The sequence below is a fragment of the Ischnura elegans genome, chromosome 4 (genome assembly GCF_921293095.1).
Source record: "Ischnura elegans chromosome 4, ioIscEleg1.1, whole genome shotgun sequence".
In the NCBI taxonomy this organism is placed as follows: Eukaryota; Metazoa; Arthropoda; class Insecta; order Odonata; family Coenagrionidae; genus Ischnura; species Ischnura elegans.
The window spans coordinates 4,494,362-4,513,522 of NC_060249.1; the positions used below are offsets into that span (position 1 = coordinate 4,494,362).

General features: G+C 39.6%; 2 protein-coding genes across 4 annotated transcripts in view; one reads left to right on the forward strand and one right to left on the reverse strand.

Moving 5' to 3' along the window:
- The window catches only part of LOC124157004 (proto-oncogene c-Rel-like), a 52,276-nt gene that overhangs the window by 21,519 nt on the left and 11,596 nt on the right, over positions 1-19,161 (reverse strand). For 2 of the 3 annotated variants that reach the window (XM_046531457.1, XM_046531456.1), the window contains 2 exons: positions 15,180-15,276; positions 10,519-10,611 (listed from right to left, as the gene is read on the reverse strand). In XM_046531457.1, the coding sequence (XP_046387413.1) occupies positions 10,519-10,611; positions 15,180-15,276 (190 nt within the window). The remainder of the gene's footprint in view (positions 1-10,518; positions 10,612-15,179; positions 15,277-19,161) is intronic. The other variant, XM_046531458.1, reaches the window with a different exon arrangement.
- LOC124157005 (E3 ubiquitin-protein ligase BRE1A) overlaps positions 1-19,161 on the forward strand; it is an 82,556-nt gene that overhangs the window by 7,336 nt on the left and 56,059 nt on the right. The gene's annotated exons all lie outside the window — the stretch shown is intronic.

Here is a 19,161-nt window from a genome sequence, read left to right on the forward strand (position 1 = left end):
TATTACTAACCTCCGGTTTTTCAGATCCGTGAACTTCGTAATAACGAGAGTCTACTGTATAAAATATGATTTCTAGAGATAAAAATTTTCACATCTTTTCCAGTTCCATCCCCCCTGAACCCCACAAATCAGCCCCTTCCCCCAAACACATCGTGCTACCTAAGGTCCTGTTTTTTACCAAAATAGAGTGCATTGATTACAAAGAATAAGCTCACAGAGAGAGCAATAGATCCAAGCGGAGCAAGTCAAAAATCCAGAAAATATGTGTCTACAATACTGACAAAAACCACATGCACTCAAGTTGAAAATGGCAACCACAGAACTAATGCCACGCTATACTTACTTTTTATCTCGACTGCACATTTCTAACTTGTCACTTTTGCCTCATCTTCTAATTCACGAGGGAAGAATATGTACTCAGGCCTACTTCTGCATCATAATGGAACACTCTGACATTTCAGAGAGCTCTGTTATATGTTCCTGGCACCAAAATGCTCAAAACGAGAGGGAAAAGAGTGGGAAGTGAGTGGAAGGTGGAGGTTGTGAGGTGGGCCAGTTCCCCTCCACTCTCAGCCTTAAATGGCGTGCAGGGTCAGAAGGGAGGCCTACCCAATGAGGTGTATTTTAAGTTGTTCATCTGCATTAATGTCATTGAAACAAAGGACAAGTAGTTGGCGTCAAGTGTTCTCAATGGAAACCCTAAAGACAATGTCACACACTCCCACACCCCTTCCTCACTACAGTTTGTCAAAATGGACTCACTAATGACAATAACAGGTTTTCACACAGGTGCCATGGGCTTCACATGCCACATAAAAGCAGTTTAAACTTGAAACTGCCTTCAAAATAACAGCAGAATATACAGACGCAGGGAAATTTTAGTTTTGCTTTGCACCAATACATACTTTTGCTCTACATTTGGGCAACATTGCTGGCAGTTACAGAAGAAAAAGTCATGTAGGGAGCAAAATTCCCTATTCAAATTCCCTAATGACTACCGAATAAGCTTGTGTAAGAGGCGCACCCCTATTTTGAGGATCGAAGCTATAAAGAAAAAAATTTTGCGACATTTTTTTATCCTATCGTGCGGTGTTGCAGACATATGCCTGGAATTTCGACAGTTATCGAAATGTACTCTTTCAGTACTATTTGAAAGAGGAAATTTTGATAACTGCGGCGGCATAAGAGGGAGTAGAAAGAGTTCCGATCCTCTCTTTGCATACGCCATCCCTCTACGTTGCTTGTCCTACCCACGAACAATTTTGTTTAAAAGCTCTCGCAGGAGTATTGCAATAGAATTGCAGCCGTGGAAAAGTTTAAGGCAAAACACGACAGGCAAATGGCATGAGCTTTCCCAAGAGATTGAACAACAATCGGGGCAATCTAAGCGCCGTAGGATAATAACCACGTCGTAGATTTAAGGCCCCTTGCACACGCACCGATTTTGGACGGCCGGTAAAATATCGGCCGTCCACATTCCAATAGTGAACAATGGGAGAGCATTGGAGCTTGCACACGTACCGACCACACGCCGGCACCGGCAAAATGCCGGTTAGCTGCCGGCTATTGTCACTGTGGATCGCCGACGCCGGCTCAAAAACTTAGCAAACGTATCGTTTGACCGGTAAAAATCCGGCGTGTGTGCAAGCATCGCTTCGCCGGTAAAATATCGGCCAATATTTTACCGGCCGTCCAAAATCGGTGTGTGTGCAAGGGGCCTAACGGAACTACACTCGGCTCTCCATCAGCTAATGCCTCTGCCGTTTTTTTCCTTTCCGAGACTCCACAGGAAAATATCAAGTTACAGGGGAACAATGGAAACGTGTTTCATCCCTACCCCATTCCACCAACTGACCTTTTTCGGTCTACCAGATTCAATTCCCCGAGTTTCTGGAGGTCAAATGCTACGTGAGTCACCTTCTGAGCTGGAAGATATCTCGATATCTTTCAGCAATTGTATGACACGCACGAGGTTCTAAAAAGAATTAGACCTGACGCGACGTATATCTTACAGCATTCAAGTTTTTTGAGCTCTAATTGATTGACACAAAGATTTATAGCTAAAATAAGGCTACTAATATTCAACATAGTCCAAACAGCACAATTTCGGAAGAAACAAGCGTAGCATAAGCGCATTCAAACAAGACGAGACGGACTGGAAACTCAGGCAACGCAAACTGCGTATATCACATTGCTGCGCCTTCGCCCCTTCGCTTTAAAGGCAACGACGTCACATGCAAGATCGGACGTGTTCTACCCTTGCTCCTTCGCTCGTAGCTTTAAATACGGAGGGGAGGGAGTCCTCTTCCCCTCGACCTCTCCTTCAGCGCTCTTCACTTATAAGCATTTCCGATTTCTTCTATCCACCATTAAGTCCAACAATGAGCACACTCGTTCGAATTTTTTCAACCGCAGGTTGTGACACCAATATTACTATATGCAGTATAAATGCCGCGGGATGCCCACTCGTGGCAATAAATTTAGCGTGCGCTCCGGAGCGAATCACCCCGCGCGATCTTTTCAATGTTCACCTCTGGGGTACCGACGTGACGGCGCGATGCTTGCAAGAAATTCAAACAGGAGCATTTTAAAAATACGTCACTAAGGGAGAAACTCCCCTGCCTGCCGCTTGATTTTGACCCAGGGTCTCAGATGACTGACTCACGCTGAAAACCAAGGCCACTCAGTTCCCCTTGAACTTGCAACCGGTGAAGGGGAGGGGGGGGAAGATAAGAAGTTTGTGTAAGAGGCGCACCCTCATTTTCGGCTGCAATATCTGGGAAAAAAGGTGCGCCTCTTACACGCGCTTATACGGTATTCCCTCACTAAAATGTTTATTTCACCTGACTAAGTCACACTCTCCTGTCAATCATTGCATTACACTTTTGAAGAGTAGGCAAACAAAATAAAAATTGAAAAAAAACATTAATATTCCTTTTAAAACTTTTTCTTTAAAATAAACATAGCAAAACAGTAAATGATAATTTCAGTCACACACAAGTCAATGGCCACTTTCACAAGTATGTACCAATAATCAAGTTAAGTTTATTTAGAGTTCGCTTGACCACAAAAGACAAGGATTGCATACGACAAAGAACAAACATAGGCCAAGACATTTTGTGGTTATTGCCACGTATTGCCAGTATTGACTTTGCTACTAAGGATACTTTGTATTTGGAAAATGATCATTTTTTTTAACTCTGCCATGACTGCAAGATGTCTCCTCCATAGGAAGAGGTTCATTAATTGTTATAAGAGAAAACTGTCCTCCATAATTCAAATGTCATTGCCATTGAGTATGTAAATTTTCTGTGTCATTGCCTCGCCTGAACGGTTCAATGATGGCAGGGGTAATTCCTAACGGGGGAATGCTCAGCAGGTACAATTGGAGATTATGTTCACTTAAGTAACAGTACTAAGCGATCAATTTAGTCATAATTAAGGTTAGTGATTTTCAAGTAAGGTAACAACTTCAAATGCCAGGAATGAATCCATTCATGCATATATTATAACCATGCCTTAAATATGTGCAGCAACAAATCACCCATTCGTTGCATCTGAATCATAAGTAGAAGTAAATTGTAACACATCTGATCGAATAACTTCCAGGCACCAGCATAAATAATACATAAAAGAAACAATAATTTTTCCGATCAACTTATTAAGTCTGAGACTAGGTATAACAAACGCACTCAATGAATGGATTTTTTAGAAAGCTGAAAAAGCTGCACTTTTCTTTCATTTCAGAGTTATTTTGGCAGTTACTTGTAGATCACCAAGCTAAACCACTTTTCTTATCCTTATCCATTTCTCTGCAGCACAGCTCCCACCATTGATTGTCCAAAATTCTTACATTCCAATACAAAACAATGCCAGGATAAATATCTTACATGCTTGATTACTGCTCGGCAATCTCAGTTAACTCATTAAGAGCATGGAGAAAATGATTAGCTCTTACTGCACCCTCTGTATTTGCTTACTATATGCCATGGATTAGATTCCTTCACCCATTTCAAAAACCCCAACTTTTCCATCAATACCCTGATCACCAATATCCTTGTCATGACTGAGCACTAACAAATACAACACACAAACTCAAAGACATCTCCGTCACCATACTACAGCAGACTCCCGATTATCCGTTTTGCGGTTTATGCGTGTTGTGCATTATGTACGCATGAGTTTACTCTCCTTTAATGTTTTCCACGATCTTTATTTAAAAATAAAATAGGACCCAAAAGCAGCATTATATTTGCAATTTAATGGATGGCTACACCGGGCCTATTATTTCCATTAGAATTCCCTTTGTAAAATGGAATTATTTTATTTACTTGCTGACAAGGAATGTTTCAAGTTTACTTGGACGTCTGATTGCAGACGACGCATTGCTCGCAACGCAGAGGACGCATGGCACACGATCAGTGGCAGGAAAAAAATCCCCAGAGTAATTTTAGAAGGAAAAAAAATGTTATCCACAATCATTAACTGTATATTTCATATAGCAAATGTGCAATTTTTACTGTGGACTTGCATGCGGTTGAATACGGCCCAAGGGAACCAGGGATTTTGTTGCACTATGTCATGTTTACGCCGTGACTACTATCACCGCTAAAAAGGTAGAACAATGAACTTAAAGGATCTGTATGAAATTCTGACGAAGCTCTATAGCGTCGTGTCATACACCGTTTCACTCATTGTTTATTCGGCTGCAGCAATGAATCTTTAAACTTTGTTTAAACGTTAAGTTTTACCTTCTATGGTCGAAAGAGTGCAAAAGAACACGCAAAGAACTATGAAAAAGGCGAAACGGTCGTCTTCTTCATATCCTCATGGGCAAAATATTTGATTGGTGCATTTCATTGCATTTTTTAGAGAGAGAACGACGTCTTTGCATTACAAAAAGCTTTTCAACATTAAATTTTACTCATTCATTGATTTTTAAAATGGCTGAATGGTAGATTTCAATTTATGAAGTTTGGAAGAATACATGAATGTTGAAGTTATGTATGGTATATGTAAAAAATATTTCTAAACTTTTCACGTAAGGAAATGTTTATATTGTTCCTCTTACTTAAAATAAACCAAAAAGACGAAAATAGTCATTTTGGCAGAGTGCATTACCGCGGGGTTCTTATCGTCATAGTTTTTCACTTGTTCTTCTTCATTCTTTCGTCCATAGAAGCTAATAATGTATGTTTAAACAATGTTTAATGATTCATTGTTGTAGCATAATAAACAATGAGTAAAACGATATATGACACGATCCAAGTTCAGTGTTCTACCTTTTTTTGTGGAGACAGAAGTCAAGGTCAAACTGGAGAGAAAGAGAATAACAAAAGTGAAGGCAGCGAGGGAAGTGATAGCATGAGTCAAGGCCAGGCACTCGCCTGCACAGACAAAGTGCCTAAAGTTCTGGTTTCCTATAACTGCTGCTGTGCGATGGTGTGATTGCACGCCCGTTGCCTTCACCGAAGCTCCGTGTTCATTTTATCTTAACATTATCAGCGTGCACAATCGCATTCAGTGATCACAGAACTGCATCCCGCAGCAGTTGCATACCAGGCAACTTGCACGAGACGCGACTACACAGCATGTTGCCTGACGTTGTAGTTTCCGACGTCCTGCAGCAGTTTTGAAACATTTGTGCAAACCAATTTTCAGAATCCATGATCTCACCAACACGTGTGTGCGGTTTTCGGAAACCAGGTGTGACACGGAGCAGTAGGAATAGGAGTACAGTCACATTATCGCCGCTAAAAAGATCACGGTTGGTAAATGATAGCAGTGAATGATTCCAGAGAGCAACCTAAAATAACAAGCTATGTTCAAAATAATATTAAATTGCCTGATTCACATGAATTATGAAAATTAAATGATAATCAAGTGAAAGTATGGATTATTCGTATTTTCCAATCATTAATGTGGCCTCTCTCCATCACTAGCCCATTTGGATACCAGTGGTTTCCAAATTGCGCGAAAACTGAAAATGTGGTGGATTTTCAAACATGGAGTATCCATTCTGCCCTGATCATATTCACTTGTTACACTCCGCTAAACGATACAAATGTAAATGTTTAATTTTAATCACTGTATCACCTCAAAAGTAAAGCCCAGAAAAATATGTACATGCACCAAAACCAACATCTCAAGAAGAGTTAGCACAAATGACCAGTTCAAATGAAATTGTAAACAAGCACTTCAGGAACCACCTCATTACCTAATAATAAACGAATATATTCCTGCATATGATGGTATAGCAATTGAAACACATATTGTGAGCTGTTAAAATAAAATTAGTAGGAAGTACAATATCCTTATTAATATATTCAATATGTTGTACCACAATATCTCTCCGCAAAAAGTTGACCTCACTACCTTACTCTAAATAGGAATAAACATTTTAAATAGAGAAAAAAAGAAGTTAGCTGATCCCCAGAATTTATTGGAGAAATTACATATCGTTAGCTATATATTCCACACATTAAGATAGCACAAAAATAAATCTTTAAATCCTGATCCGCTAAAGCTACAATGTATTTCATCCAAAGATGCCAATATTTAGAAGAGAAGCTCACAAACTAATATGCATATTGTGACATACCGACCTTATGTCACGTATTTTCTCTCGTTATGTAATGACCCGAGTAGGGGATGATCACATATGTGTGGATGAGCGTGGGTATGTCTGAGTGTGTGCGTAATAGTGTGTCATGCCCCGGGCATGAGGTACAAGTGACTCACAAATGTTCAGTGTTTGGTCAGCTCGGACCGGTGGTTGCCCCACCCAACAGTGAGGCCCAAGTGTAACCCCTCTTGTCCCAAAAAACCCATCCCCTGTGTATCATCCCCCTCCAATATCACTATAAAGCGGCGGACGGAGAGAGCCTCCGGGCGAGAAATGCTAGTTTGGTCGACGGGCGAGAAACGCTATCCTGATCGACGCAGAAAGGGATTGATGATGTGCCAGATTGGTCGTCATTTTTCTGGGTGTACCCAAAGAGTGCTGTTAGCGGGACGAGATTGTCTACGGAGGTAGCCAGCAGCGGAGAGCAAGATTGCAGACGAGCGACAGGCAGGACCAACGCCCAGAGGTCGGGAGGAAGACAGCCCCCGATCCCACGGACATTTGGGGTCCAACGCGTCGCATCATCGACGGCTCCTACTGCTCAAGGCTCCGACGAAACCGTAAGAACGTCGCAGTTAGCGACCCGTCCCCGTGCTCGTTCGCCCAGACCCGATTTAATCCCCAAACTGTGTAGCTAAAATATTTGGGTTCTTTCTCTCTATCCCGGTGCGCCGTATGTAATCACCAAACTGTTGACTCCTTGTCAGAAATCTGATTCAGTGTTACCACGAGAGCAGCCTAAAAACTTAATTTGGGCAAATTGTAAACTCGGCCCACGAATTCTACCAATCACAAATTGTTGCTTTTTGTATTTCTTTTGGAGGGGGGGCAATTCAACCATATCATCTTGTGCACTTTTCGTTCACCTCATTCTCATCAGGGTATTTAATTTCGATAAGTGTGTGTGTATGCTATGTCTGAAGTGGAAAATATATTTTTTTTTATGTCTCAAAGTACTCAATAATCGTTCGATCATTCCGTACTCGGGACCATTGATGCCCTCCCCACCCAGTAAAATAGGTGGCGTTTTCATGTTCCGCCACAATATAAAACAATTGACTCAGGTTTCACTAGTTTCACTTTCTATCGCAAAATTAGTGATCACTGACTTTGAAATTCTATCGTTGGATTTAAACAATGTTCATTCATGGAAGCAAGAGAGGGGACTCAAATTTAATCTACGCAAAGTGGTATCTATAGTCATCAACCTATCCAAATGTGTATGGCGTGAACATAAAGAGGACAGATGAAGGGAAGTATCCAGGAATCACAATAACTTCAGACATATCATGGGGAACATACACTAGAAATAATTGCGGGAGAGCCATGAAGAAGCTGGGATTCGTAAAGCGTGCGGAGGGATTATTTTTTAATGAGAAAGTAAAAGAAAGATGCTATTTTGCAATTTTTCAGCCACACCTTGAATATGCAGCAAGTATATAGGATCCGGTGCAGAAAGACTTAATCCCTGAACTCAATAAAATACAAGAGAAAGGTGCGTGATTCATCAATAAGTGCTATGGTCGTACAGCAAGCGTTATGCAGATGTTAAACGAATTAGGTTGTGAGCCGCTAGAGACCCGGAGGCTGCACACTAGGCTAAGATTGCTTGAGCAATTGAGAATGGATATCTTTAAGAGTTACACGGAGAACATCATATTAGAGCCCCACTACATTTCCAGGTCTGACATAATGGATAAATTAAGAGAGATATTTTGCCCAACAGATAGGTATGGGAATTCACTTTTGCCCCGCAGGACACAAATAAATAAATGCTAGGCATAATTTCGTAATAATAATCCTTTTTATGTGAAAACGGCTGGTGTCCTAACATCCCCTAACACACGCCTATTGAGGTGGCTAGTGGGGTAGTACGTAGATGCACAGTTAAGTGAAACTTTTTAATCATAATGGTACAAGAAAATCACTTGTTTGGTATTGATCTCAGTTTTAATGTTGAGTCAGCCATTAATTACTTAGAGAATGAGGAAGTGAAACGGGATATCTTAGAAAGTTTTCAAAATGTTAATTGCCAAAACAAAATACATACCTTTGTTAACTGGCCATATTTTTGACTGATTTTTCTCCCTTACCACCTGTTACACTTCCTCAAAGGCATTATTTGCAAGTAGCCCAATATTCCTTTTCCACTCTGCTCAACCGTTCCAAGCTTATTTTGCCATTCACCACGATTTGGCATTTGGTTTAAGCTGACTTCTCAGCACCTGCTACCGTGTCACCTCCACATTTCCCACCATCTATGCCTTTCACCACCCTTTGTCCCGACCCCAGAATTTTTGTCCCACCACCACAGTGAGACATATCCCGGTACTTCACTGGTGTTTGGCACCTTGAAAGTGATGGTGCAAGTTGAACCCTGAGCCGGGGTGTGTTAAGTTGAAAGTGAGCATACTTATGAGTGTTTTTGGTTTACCGTCACAATGTGCACATGAACAACTTACTGATGTGAGGTTCCAAGGAATTAATGCAAAAATGAAAGCACATAATATCTGAGCAGGAGGAAAACATTGCTGGATTATCAAGTAGCAGAGCCCTAATGGGAATTTAAGTATCTCCATTCCGGAAACAACATTTTTTTTTGAATAAGCACTTCACTAAAATTCTAAGAAAGAACAGGCTGACTGATGAGCTATTCTCATTGATATCAAACAAACACATTACATGAGTGGGGGATTAAACAAAAATTAGTAAGATATACATCAAAATAATATGGAATGAGAACTAAAAGTATTTTTTAAATATAAAAACATTAGTTTTATTTCCACAGATAAATTCTCTTAGATTTACTTTCAAATATCTAATTACATAACACATTTCCATAACAAAGTACAAAAATTTTATGAAACAAGAGATGGAAATTGAGCCCTTAACAGGATAGATGATTTAAATATAGTCGCCGCACCAATATAAAGGGAACATAAAGAAAGCTTTGATCACCCCAGAATTCAAACGAGTCAAATAATATATTCTCACACATTCAATTTAATAAATCAACACACTTTTAACAACATAATAAGATTCATCACTATTCTTAAGCAAGCATTGCAAAAATTTTCATCAGATGAAATATAATACAACCTATCACTTCACTCAACCACATATGTACATGATTTCACTTTCAGCTTCCACAGATTACCCAATACTTTTACACAAACAGTAAATATTAATATTTATGAAAAAGATGTTAGTTCAGACTTTACTGCTGACATTAGTAGCAACATGATAGCAAGAAGAGACAGCACTAAAGCCCATGACCCAAGGCACTTTTTATACAAGGGGTGTTCAGATAAAACGAGAAAGAGAAAATAACTGGTTACTTAAGAAGCACATTCACCATTCACAAGACAGGCTGAGGATGTAGAAGATAGGAGGCTAGTGAAGAGCCAATGGAATACCATGAAGTACATCTCCTGCCATGAAACAACTGCAGTTGACCCTCGCTTCACACAAGCAAACCGTTCCAAAGCACCAATCGTAGAGCAATTTTCATCTTGTGTTGAATCCACACTATTTCCAGAAGTGGAATCAGTTAGAAAACCATCAGCACATATAAGTGCAGCTACGTTGAAAAAGTGATTAATTGGTGACAAAATTGGCCAAATCTTAAAATGTAAAAAGTACGTGCAAATTCCGCTCAGATTGTGAGCAAAACCACCCAAGTCAAACCCATCATAAAGAAGCGGGAACGACTAATGAAGAAGCCACAGACTGAGCACCAACACGGTCTGAAAGAGGCTGCGAAGTGAGGGAGAGCATGAGGGAAGCACCCATTTATGTACTATGTTAGCCACCATCACCAGACACCACGGGAGAGGAGAAGAAGTTGACAGAGCTGTGGGGAGGGAATGAGAAACTCAAACATTAGTACTTACGCTGCATGACAGCCGGGACATCGTGCAATTGCCTCATAATGTGAGGACTGCCCTCACCCAACTTCTGCCTCTTTCGCTTTAAAACAATCGGATCTAAAACAACAACCACAAAACAAAAAAAAATAGATCAGAGTCTCAAAATAACAGGATAGGATGAAAAACAAACGTCATGCAATGGTGCTATGCAAAAATAAATCATAATATGAACATAATAAATCTGTCAATATTTTATTTTGGCAGGCATATTAATGAGGTTATTTTAAGGGCCAAAAAAAAAGCAAAAAAGTTTGGATTTCAAATTAAAACAAGAGTCCAAGCTAGTTATAAAAGATATTTGGCCACACTTACAATTCAATCAATTCATTATCAGTAAGAGAATGGTATACTGAAGATTCTTACATCATGCAACCATAATTAAATTCATTAACAATATCACATACGTCATTAGCACAGCAAAACAATCTTGCATTGAACCAAACTACTAATTCTATTAATAAAAAAACTCAGGTGAATATAATGCATAGACAGCAGGTAAAAACAGCAAGTACATAAAGGGCAAAAAAAATCATCACAGATGGTTGGTGCACAGCTAGTGGGGGGTCCTGAGGGTTTCCCCAGGAACTGGGCGGTCCTCCCCACCCAAAGGTTCATGCCACCACCCCACAAAAATTTGACAAATTGAGACTGTGGCAGCTACATAGCACTGCCAACATTTTTCAGTATTAAGTCCTCACAAATACGCCTCTATTAACATTCAGAGAAGGTTAGATAAAAAAATTTCTGGGGGAAAAACCACCCCTCAGGACGTGGGGACATCTCCCAGATCACCTGGAGGTAGTCCCAAGAACCCCCCAGATAAATTACCTGGCTAAGCCTATGGTTAGGGAAAACTACATCATTCACACTAATAAAAGCAGTAGATAGGAGAATATTTCATTGGGTCGTGAGCTAAATAAGGCAATAATACTGAAGTAAAAAATATTTAAAAAAATAATAACACATACATTCCAAATGTCGCTGGTAAATATATGGAGGTACATATTTTGTGCTCAGCTTAGATCAAGATGTCTGCCATCAGCGAAATGCCTCACAATAATATCTTTAAGACAAATAAGTGGTACATATGTTACGGCAGTTTCATATTCCTCATGGACATGAATTATTTCAATTATAATATTCAAATTTGGAAAATATACCAGCTTATTAACATCATTACATCAAATGTATAAATTAGGAATTGCCAAAGATAAAAGCACCCATCATAGACCTCAGCTCACAAGTTCTTAGCTTAGATCATCACCTTCCAGAGTTGTAAAATATAACACTCTCAAATATATCAAGAGAAAAATTGCTAACTTCCTGTGAGCGACTAGAAAAGTAGACCTGAAAATTGATATTGACTTAGAAATGGAAGGGTTCACATATCGTACCCATTATATATATAAAACTTGTATAGCTTTTATTACAATTAGAAAAATACCAATAAATTCTTAAAAAGTCATTATAAAATGACAAGGGCAAGTGATACATCAAAATAATGAATCTCTATTGACTCTGCAATTCAATCTCTAGATCATTTCCTTAACAAAAACTAAACAGATAAAACGAGTATGATTCCAACTTGCCAAATTTCAGAGTAATCATTTTAGAAGTAAAAATAACAACAGCTTAAAAATTTGGCAAATCAACCGAATTAAAGGCATATCTTTGGCATTAAGAAAAAATAAAATCCATCAAATATGGTACAAAACATTCATGATATTCCGCTCAATTCAGAAACCTAAGTGACAGGTTACCAAACTGGTTCCAGTGATACTATACCACAAGAAGATATACTTATTTTTTCCCTTTGAAGTAAAATTTTAAATAGACAACAATAACAAATAAAGCTACAAGTTTAGACTTGCAGAACAAAAACAATGCTTATGTCATTTGTGCAAACAGTTCACAGTTTGAGTGACAAAGCAACAAAAATATCTATCATGTATTTAGCATACACTTTTTCACCATCATAACCAGCTTTAGATATTAATTTTTTTATAAATGTAATAAATTGGATAGCAAACAGATTTGGGACATTCATGGAGAATTATAAAAATTTGTGCATTGTAAAATGCAGACCAGTACATCAATCACAAAATGGACTTTCACAAAATGCTATTATAAAGCCTCCCTACTATGCCACACCCTAGCATGTTTTAAAGAAGAATTTTTTCACATATTTGTATTGCACATGCCCACTGCCTATTAGCCAGGGAAGGTCGGATCCAGGATTTCTTTCAGATCCAGACTGGATCCATGATTTCAGGAGTCAGATATTTTCGGATGCAAGTACACTTTTGATTGCATGTTAAAAAAATGACATTAACATTATCAAGTTTCATTACACAGAAGAAACAATAAATCCAATAGAAATTGTTCAGAAATTGTCTAAAAAATTATTATTTTTCCTTATTTCCAGTTAAATAACGCATTTGATAGGCATAGCATATAAAAATAAAACAAATATCAATATGAGCATTTTAAAACCTAGCAAATAGCAATTCAAAAGTCAGGTGATCCAACAATATAGTCACTTATGTGATTGCCGAATAAATTTGTAAATAATATCTATCAATTAAATTGTTAGGTTGCTGGTATAGCTCTGAGAAAAAACATTCTTGGTACTGGTATAGTTTCTCACATAACATACAAGCATAGGAAGATATTTGAACACAAATAAAAGTTACTTAAATGAAATGAGTCTAAAAGTAATAAATATGTATTTGGAATAAGATACCAACGAGTCACTGCAGACTACAAACAAAAGACACACATTATGCGCAATCCTACTTGACCTCAAAGCTCTTATATTTTAACTCCCTTGCATAGGATGCTTCATCCACAGCTAAAAATTCCAGACTCAGGGCTGATTTCTTTGTCAGGTAAAACATAATACCCACAAATATTGGATCCGACCGTGTCTAATTTTCGCTATTTTTGGTTATTTTAATAAAACCACCTCTCCTGACTAAATACTGGGAAATAGGGCTTAGAAATTATACAACCATTTTTTTAGATTAGTTCATGCTGAAACACATGAACAAATTGCAAATGTTGTACAAAAATAGATGCCGTAAGCATCTCTTTCAGTTAAGACACAAAAAAAAAATCACATTTGCAAATACCTCCAAAAGAAGCAATGGGAGCTATACACAGCCTACATTAGCAAGGCAATGTTGAAATTCAATGCATAAAATTTGAGCGGTAATACATTACTATCAGTAATGAGTACTCAACAATAAAAATATTAGCTTCCAAGTATCACCTGTTTCAACAGTGACTATCTCAAGCATATTTACTAATACTTCCCAGCTTACAATGTCTTAGACAAAGAGCAGTTCAGTACAAATTATTTCTCTGAGAAAAATAGGTTTATATTTATATCCTCTTGACTGCTACCTCCATAGGAACTGGCATATTTTCAGGCCTGCCCTCAACAGGGCTGTAGTAGCATGACGTCTCGTCAAATTCGGAGACAGTTGCCCGAGGTGCCATGTCAGTGTACAATGCATAATGCTCAGCTTCAGTCAGATCCTCACAAGTGCCAATGAACTCAATGTCATCTTTGTATTGAGGAGGCGGCTGATTCAAACTGCTTCGTGAGCCCAAATTGATGGCAAACGGTTCTGTCGCAGTGTTAGCATTGGGTAGCGATGGTCTCTTCTCGTCTTTCTTTGCCTTTTGTGCTGGCGGCGAAGAGGGGTGGGATGACTTCCTAGAAAAGAGCTTCTGAAACAAACTGGGCTTGTTCCCCTTCGATGACGATGGCTTGGGAGGAGGTGGCAATGGCTGCATTGGTGCTTTTGGAGGGAGGTCAGGAGCCCTCTCCTCCGTTAAGTCTTCCAATGAGGAGTCCTCTGGCCTCGTTTTCCTGATGCGCTTCGGAGGCAGAGGGGGCAGTTTGCCATCGCCAGGAGGGATTTCCCGTTTCCCCGAGTTCACCTCCGGGTGTGGCTGGGGGTGAGGCGGAAGGGGAGGGGGCAAGGGTTCTGACATGTTCAACGTCACATCACCAAAGTCTATGTCAACGGGATTTTTCATGGCCATCTGCAAACTGGAGTATGTCTGAGTCTCGTAGAGATCGTCCACATAATCCATAGGAGTAACAGTGTCCGTCTGTGGGGAACCATCAGGAGCCATTTCACCATCACTACCAATTATGTCCCTGTCCATGTGTATTTGCGTTGCACGGCTGAGCGTGCTCGTAAAGGCATTGCTTTGTGTTTCCGAGTAGATCTCGTCCAACTCTGCCACTTGCGACAAGAGGTCATTGAGCGATCGACACGCTTCCACCTGCGACTCATCCCCACCACCCTGGCACCCGTCTTCTTCCGCCTTGGCCACACTCTCCACCCGAGACTCTAGGGTGGGAGACGACTCCACCACGTTGGCATTCTCGTCAGAGGACGCAACCTTCCTCATCGCATCCTCTCTCGTCGCCCTGCCGTTCACAATGCTCTCTCCCTCACCACACACTTTCATGGGCTGCTGGGGGGGCACAACGTTGTTGTTGGTCGCATCACGCCCCATGGGCCTGGTGAGAGCCGTGTTGGCAGCCAGTATGCTTGAGAACATACCGTAGTTTCCTTTCAACTTCTTGAGTGACCAGAAAGGCCTACCTGAATCTAATGGGATGAACTCAAATGGGAGCGGCTCACTTGTGGCCCCGTCAGATGGCCTCCTCAGCTGGATACACACCTTCACCGAACTCTCAACCTTGAAGGAAAAAATTAACTTCACTTCATGCACAGCACTTTTAGAAGATAACACAATTTATAGATGCAAAGGAGCATTCAAGAACTACATAGGCACATACTTTCCCACGTTCAACCCCAACATCCCATATAAGATAATCTCTTGATCAAGTAAGATTTCTCGTATTTGCTTTACATAAAGAAAACATAATATTACAGCTATTTTTGAATAGTTTTTTTTACCAATGCCACATGATTACAATAAAAAGAATACTAATAAGTACTTCAGAAGTATTTATAAGTAAATTCTACATCTACATCTATCTATCTATCTATCACTTCAGAAGTATTTATAAGTATATTATGTACATTTATTAAAGTACAAGGCATATCCGAACTTAAGTGCAGTTTTGAAAAAATTGTAATGAACAACTTTTTTTAATCAAAATTTTGATGGTACATGAAAGGATATAACATATACTACTTTTCTGCATTGCTTCCAAGTTTATCAAGACTTTCATCACAGGAGTCTACCAACTTATCCAGTCCTTCTTAAATGAAAAAAATCACAACTACTGACATGCATTGTTTCACTTAGTATTTCTTCTTGTTATCATTTTGAAAATGTTTACTGTCTAGTTCATTATTCAAGTGTAATAATAAGTGGTTGTGAGTGGTTCCATGTCTGAACTGTACGGTACGGCGAAGCGGAAAAACAGATTTTTAAAATATCCATCTGGCCCAATGAAAAAAGTTATGGGACTGATCAAAAATAAGGCCTAAAAAATTTGAGACCTCGCTCAAATGCAATTTGGGGGGGAGGGGATGTCAAAATTCAAAAAATTTAATATTTTATAGTCACTCCCTATAGATTTGAAATACTGCCCTTGGAGAACGTAAAATTTCATGCATTTTGACGTATCTGCCACCGTTAAGCCACAAAATGACAAATTTGAGTTCGAGTCCGCAAAGAAGATATTCCAACGCCCACGCAGCGTCACGGATACAAGAGCAGCATGCCGCTCCCATCCCCTCCCCCCCCCCTCGCTTCTCCCCCTCCCACGCCTCGAATACCGCCATATTCATCCTGCGTGTGCTGCTAGGAGGGCATTCATCTTTGATAATATAAATTGGCAGGTGGTAGAAGGTAGAAAAGGATGCGTCGTGAGACGACTTGTCCCTTATTTGGCGCTCATCGGCATTAAACAAATCGATGTTACCAACTTTCAGAGAAGTGATGAAATATTTTTAAATACCAGAACACTGGCAAGGAGCCTACAGTCAAAGAAGAGGCCTCTTGAGTGGCTATAAAGGTGTACAAACTTTGGATATGCGCTTCTATTCCGGTATTGTCAAACAGCTGTGACTAAATGGATTTTGGGTGAAGGACGCTCCTGCTCCCCCTGCCACATTCGTAATGCACCAAAAGCATCTTTCTTTGTTAATCTAACTAATATTTGATTTTTCAGCATCGTCTGAGGAGGAACAATCATGAAAGAATTACTCAATTATCTGCTTTCCTGTTTATGTATCTTATGTTAGTGTCATTCCACGTCTTTCACCGCTGTCAACAAATGTTTGGGTGATTTCTTTCAGGAATCTTCAGACCGCACGAATAATTAAAGGAATATTTAACTTCAAAGTTGAACGTTCCTCAAACTATTTTTGAACTTCCATAGCCTTAAGATCAGATCAGTGGTCTCTACCCCATATATCATCATTAAAGTTATTACATAATATTTAATTGACATTTGGGTTACTGGTGGACACATTGAACCTCAGCAGCCCATTGGCGGTTGGAAGCCAGTGGGAATGGGCCTCTTTTCCCAGAGTTTTTTTTTCTAATTTTCAGAGTGAATTCCCATAAACAGCACATAGAAAATTTCCAAAGATACTGCTGATCAGTGCTCAGCGTATTTGAGTCAATTTCGGAAGACAATTCGATGGTATAGGTTCAAGCCCTACAATATCATGGTTGTGTCATTCTTGAAGTTACAATCATATAGATCCTCAAATTTGGGTCTCAAGATTGCCCTCTCAATTTTTATGCCGCAATGCTAAGTCCCCTTAGTGCAATTAGCAAGTAGACCACTGCAAGGGATGAAATATGCTTTGATGCTTTCCCTACGAATGATGTGGGACTCTTCTCGGGATTCAACAACATTCAGCCCTGAGGTTGAGCGGAGTCGGAGCTTGACATATTGACCATTATGGAAAAATTAACCTCGTGGGAATTCCAAGAAGAGTTTACTCACACTGCAAGGGACGTCAGAATTGTGCTTGTAGCAGACAGATGATGCCTCCTTTCTAGGCAATATTCACTTACTACCATGATATCCAATTCCTTTTTAATTTTGCGTATCTATTTTTTCACTTGCAAAGGAATCGAGATTCACAGATTTTATAACTTTTGCTAATCGTCTGATGGGGGAGGCAAACCCTGTTTCTTCAACTAATACCACATATTCCGCTCTAAACTTGGATTGATAAGTCCTTTTGCCTTCACTCATCAGACAAGAGTATAGTCTTGAATTCCATCAAAATGGATCCCTTTGATGACACCCTTTCATACCTCTCTTTTCGTATTCACAGTAATTAGCATCTTTTTCTGTCTACGTAAGTAATTCTGGTGCACTACCTTGGATTTATCTTACGAAGTTACGATTTTTCAGTTGCAGGGACGATCATTGCTGCTGCTTGGTTCCTGCATATACCTCTATCACAGTTGGCAGACGCATTTTCCCCACAGAAGTTCCAGTTAGATTATAGTCCTTAATTTTTATTTCATGAGGAACGTAGAGATACAAATCGGCTGATTTCTCATAATTTCAATTTTCTTCGGATGAATTGATGAAGAAAATTTTTGATACTATTTTCCCAAATAAGAAATTAAGATGTTGACTCAATGCTCACTGACGATTGCCTTTTTTTTCATCTGTCATGTTTCTTTAGGATTCAATCCAGTAGCCATCATCTTTCGTTTCAACCACTATTCTCTCAAAATGCTTCTTCATTAGGGGGAGCCATATGCTCCTTTATTTTCTTGAACTCACACGCACAAATATCGTATACTTTCTAATGTTCCTTTAAAAGTGTTTGAGTTTTGTTTTTCAATGTAATAATTCTTTTCGCCTATTTGCATTTTCTGTAAGTTTTAGTACTTCCTGTGGCACCACTAAATCCATTTGGTCACAGACATAATGGAAGAGAAGCGAGTCACCATAGTTCGCACATCTTTAAAGCCACTCGAGAAGGCCTCTTCTTTGACCGTAGGCTCCTTGCCTTTGTTCTTTTTATACTCAAAAATATTTGATCACTTCTCTAAAAGTTGTGTAACATCGATTTGTTTAACGCCGAAAAGCCGCCAAATAAGAGACAAGTCGTCTCACTGCGCATCCTTTCTTGCTTTCTACCATCTTCCGATTTATATGATCAAAGATGAATGCCCTCCTAGCAGCACACGCAGGATGAATTTCGCTGTATTTGAGGCATGGGAGGGGGAGAAGCGAGCGGGGAGGGGACGGGATTGGCATCGGCCTGCCGTTCTTGTATCCACGACGTAGTGTGGGCGTTGGAATATTTTCTTGCAGACGCGGACTCAAATTTGGCATTTTGTGGCTAAATGGTGGCAGATACCTAAATATCCACAAAATTTTCCCCCTTCAAGAACAGCAACTCGGCAAAATCTATACGAAATGACCATAAAATATTAAATTTTTCAAATTTTGACATTCCCCCCCTAAATTGCATTTGTGCGAGGGTCAGGGGTTCACGTAGAGGTCTAAAATTTTTCAGGCCTTATTTTTGAACGGTCCCACAGCTTTTTTCATTGGGCTAGATGGATTTGAAAAAAATCGATTTTTCCAATCCGCCCTACTGTACCGTCGTCGATTGTGCTGTTACAAAC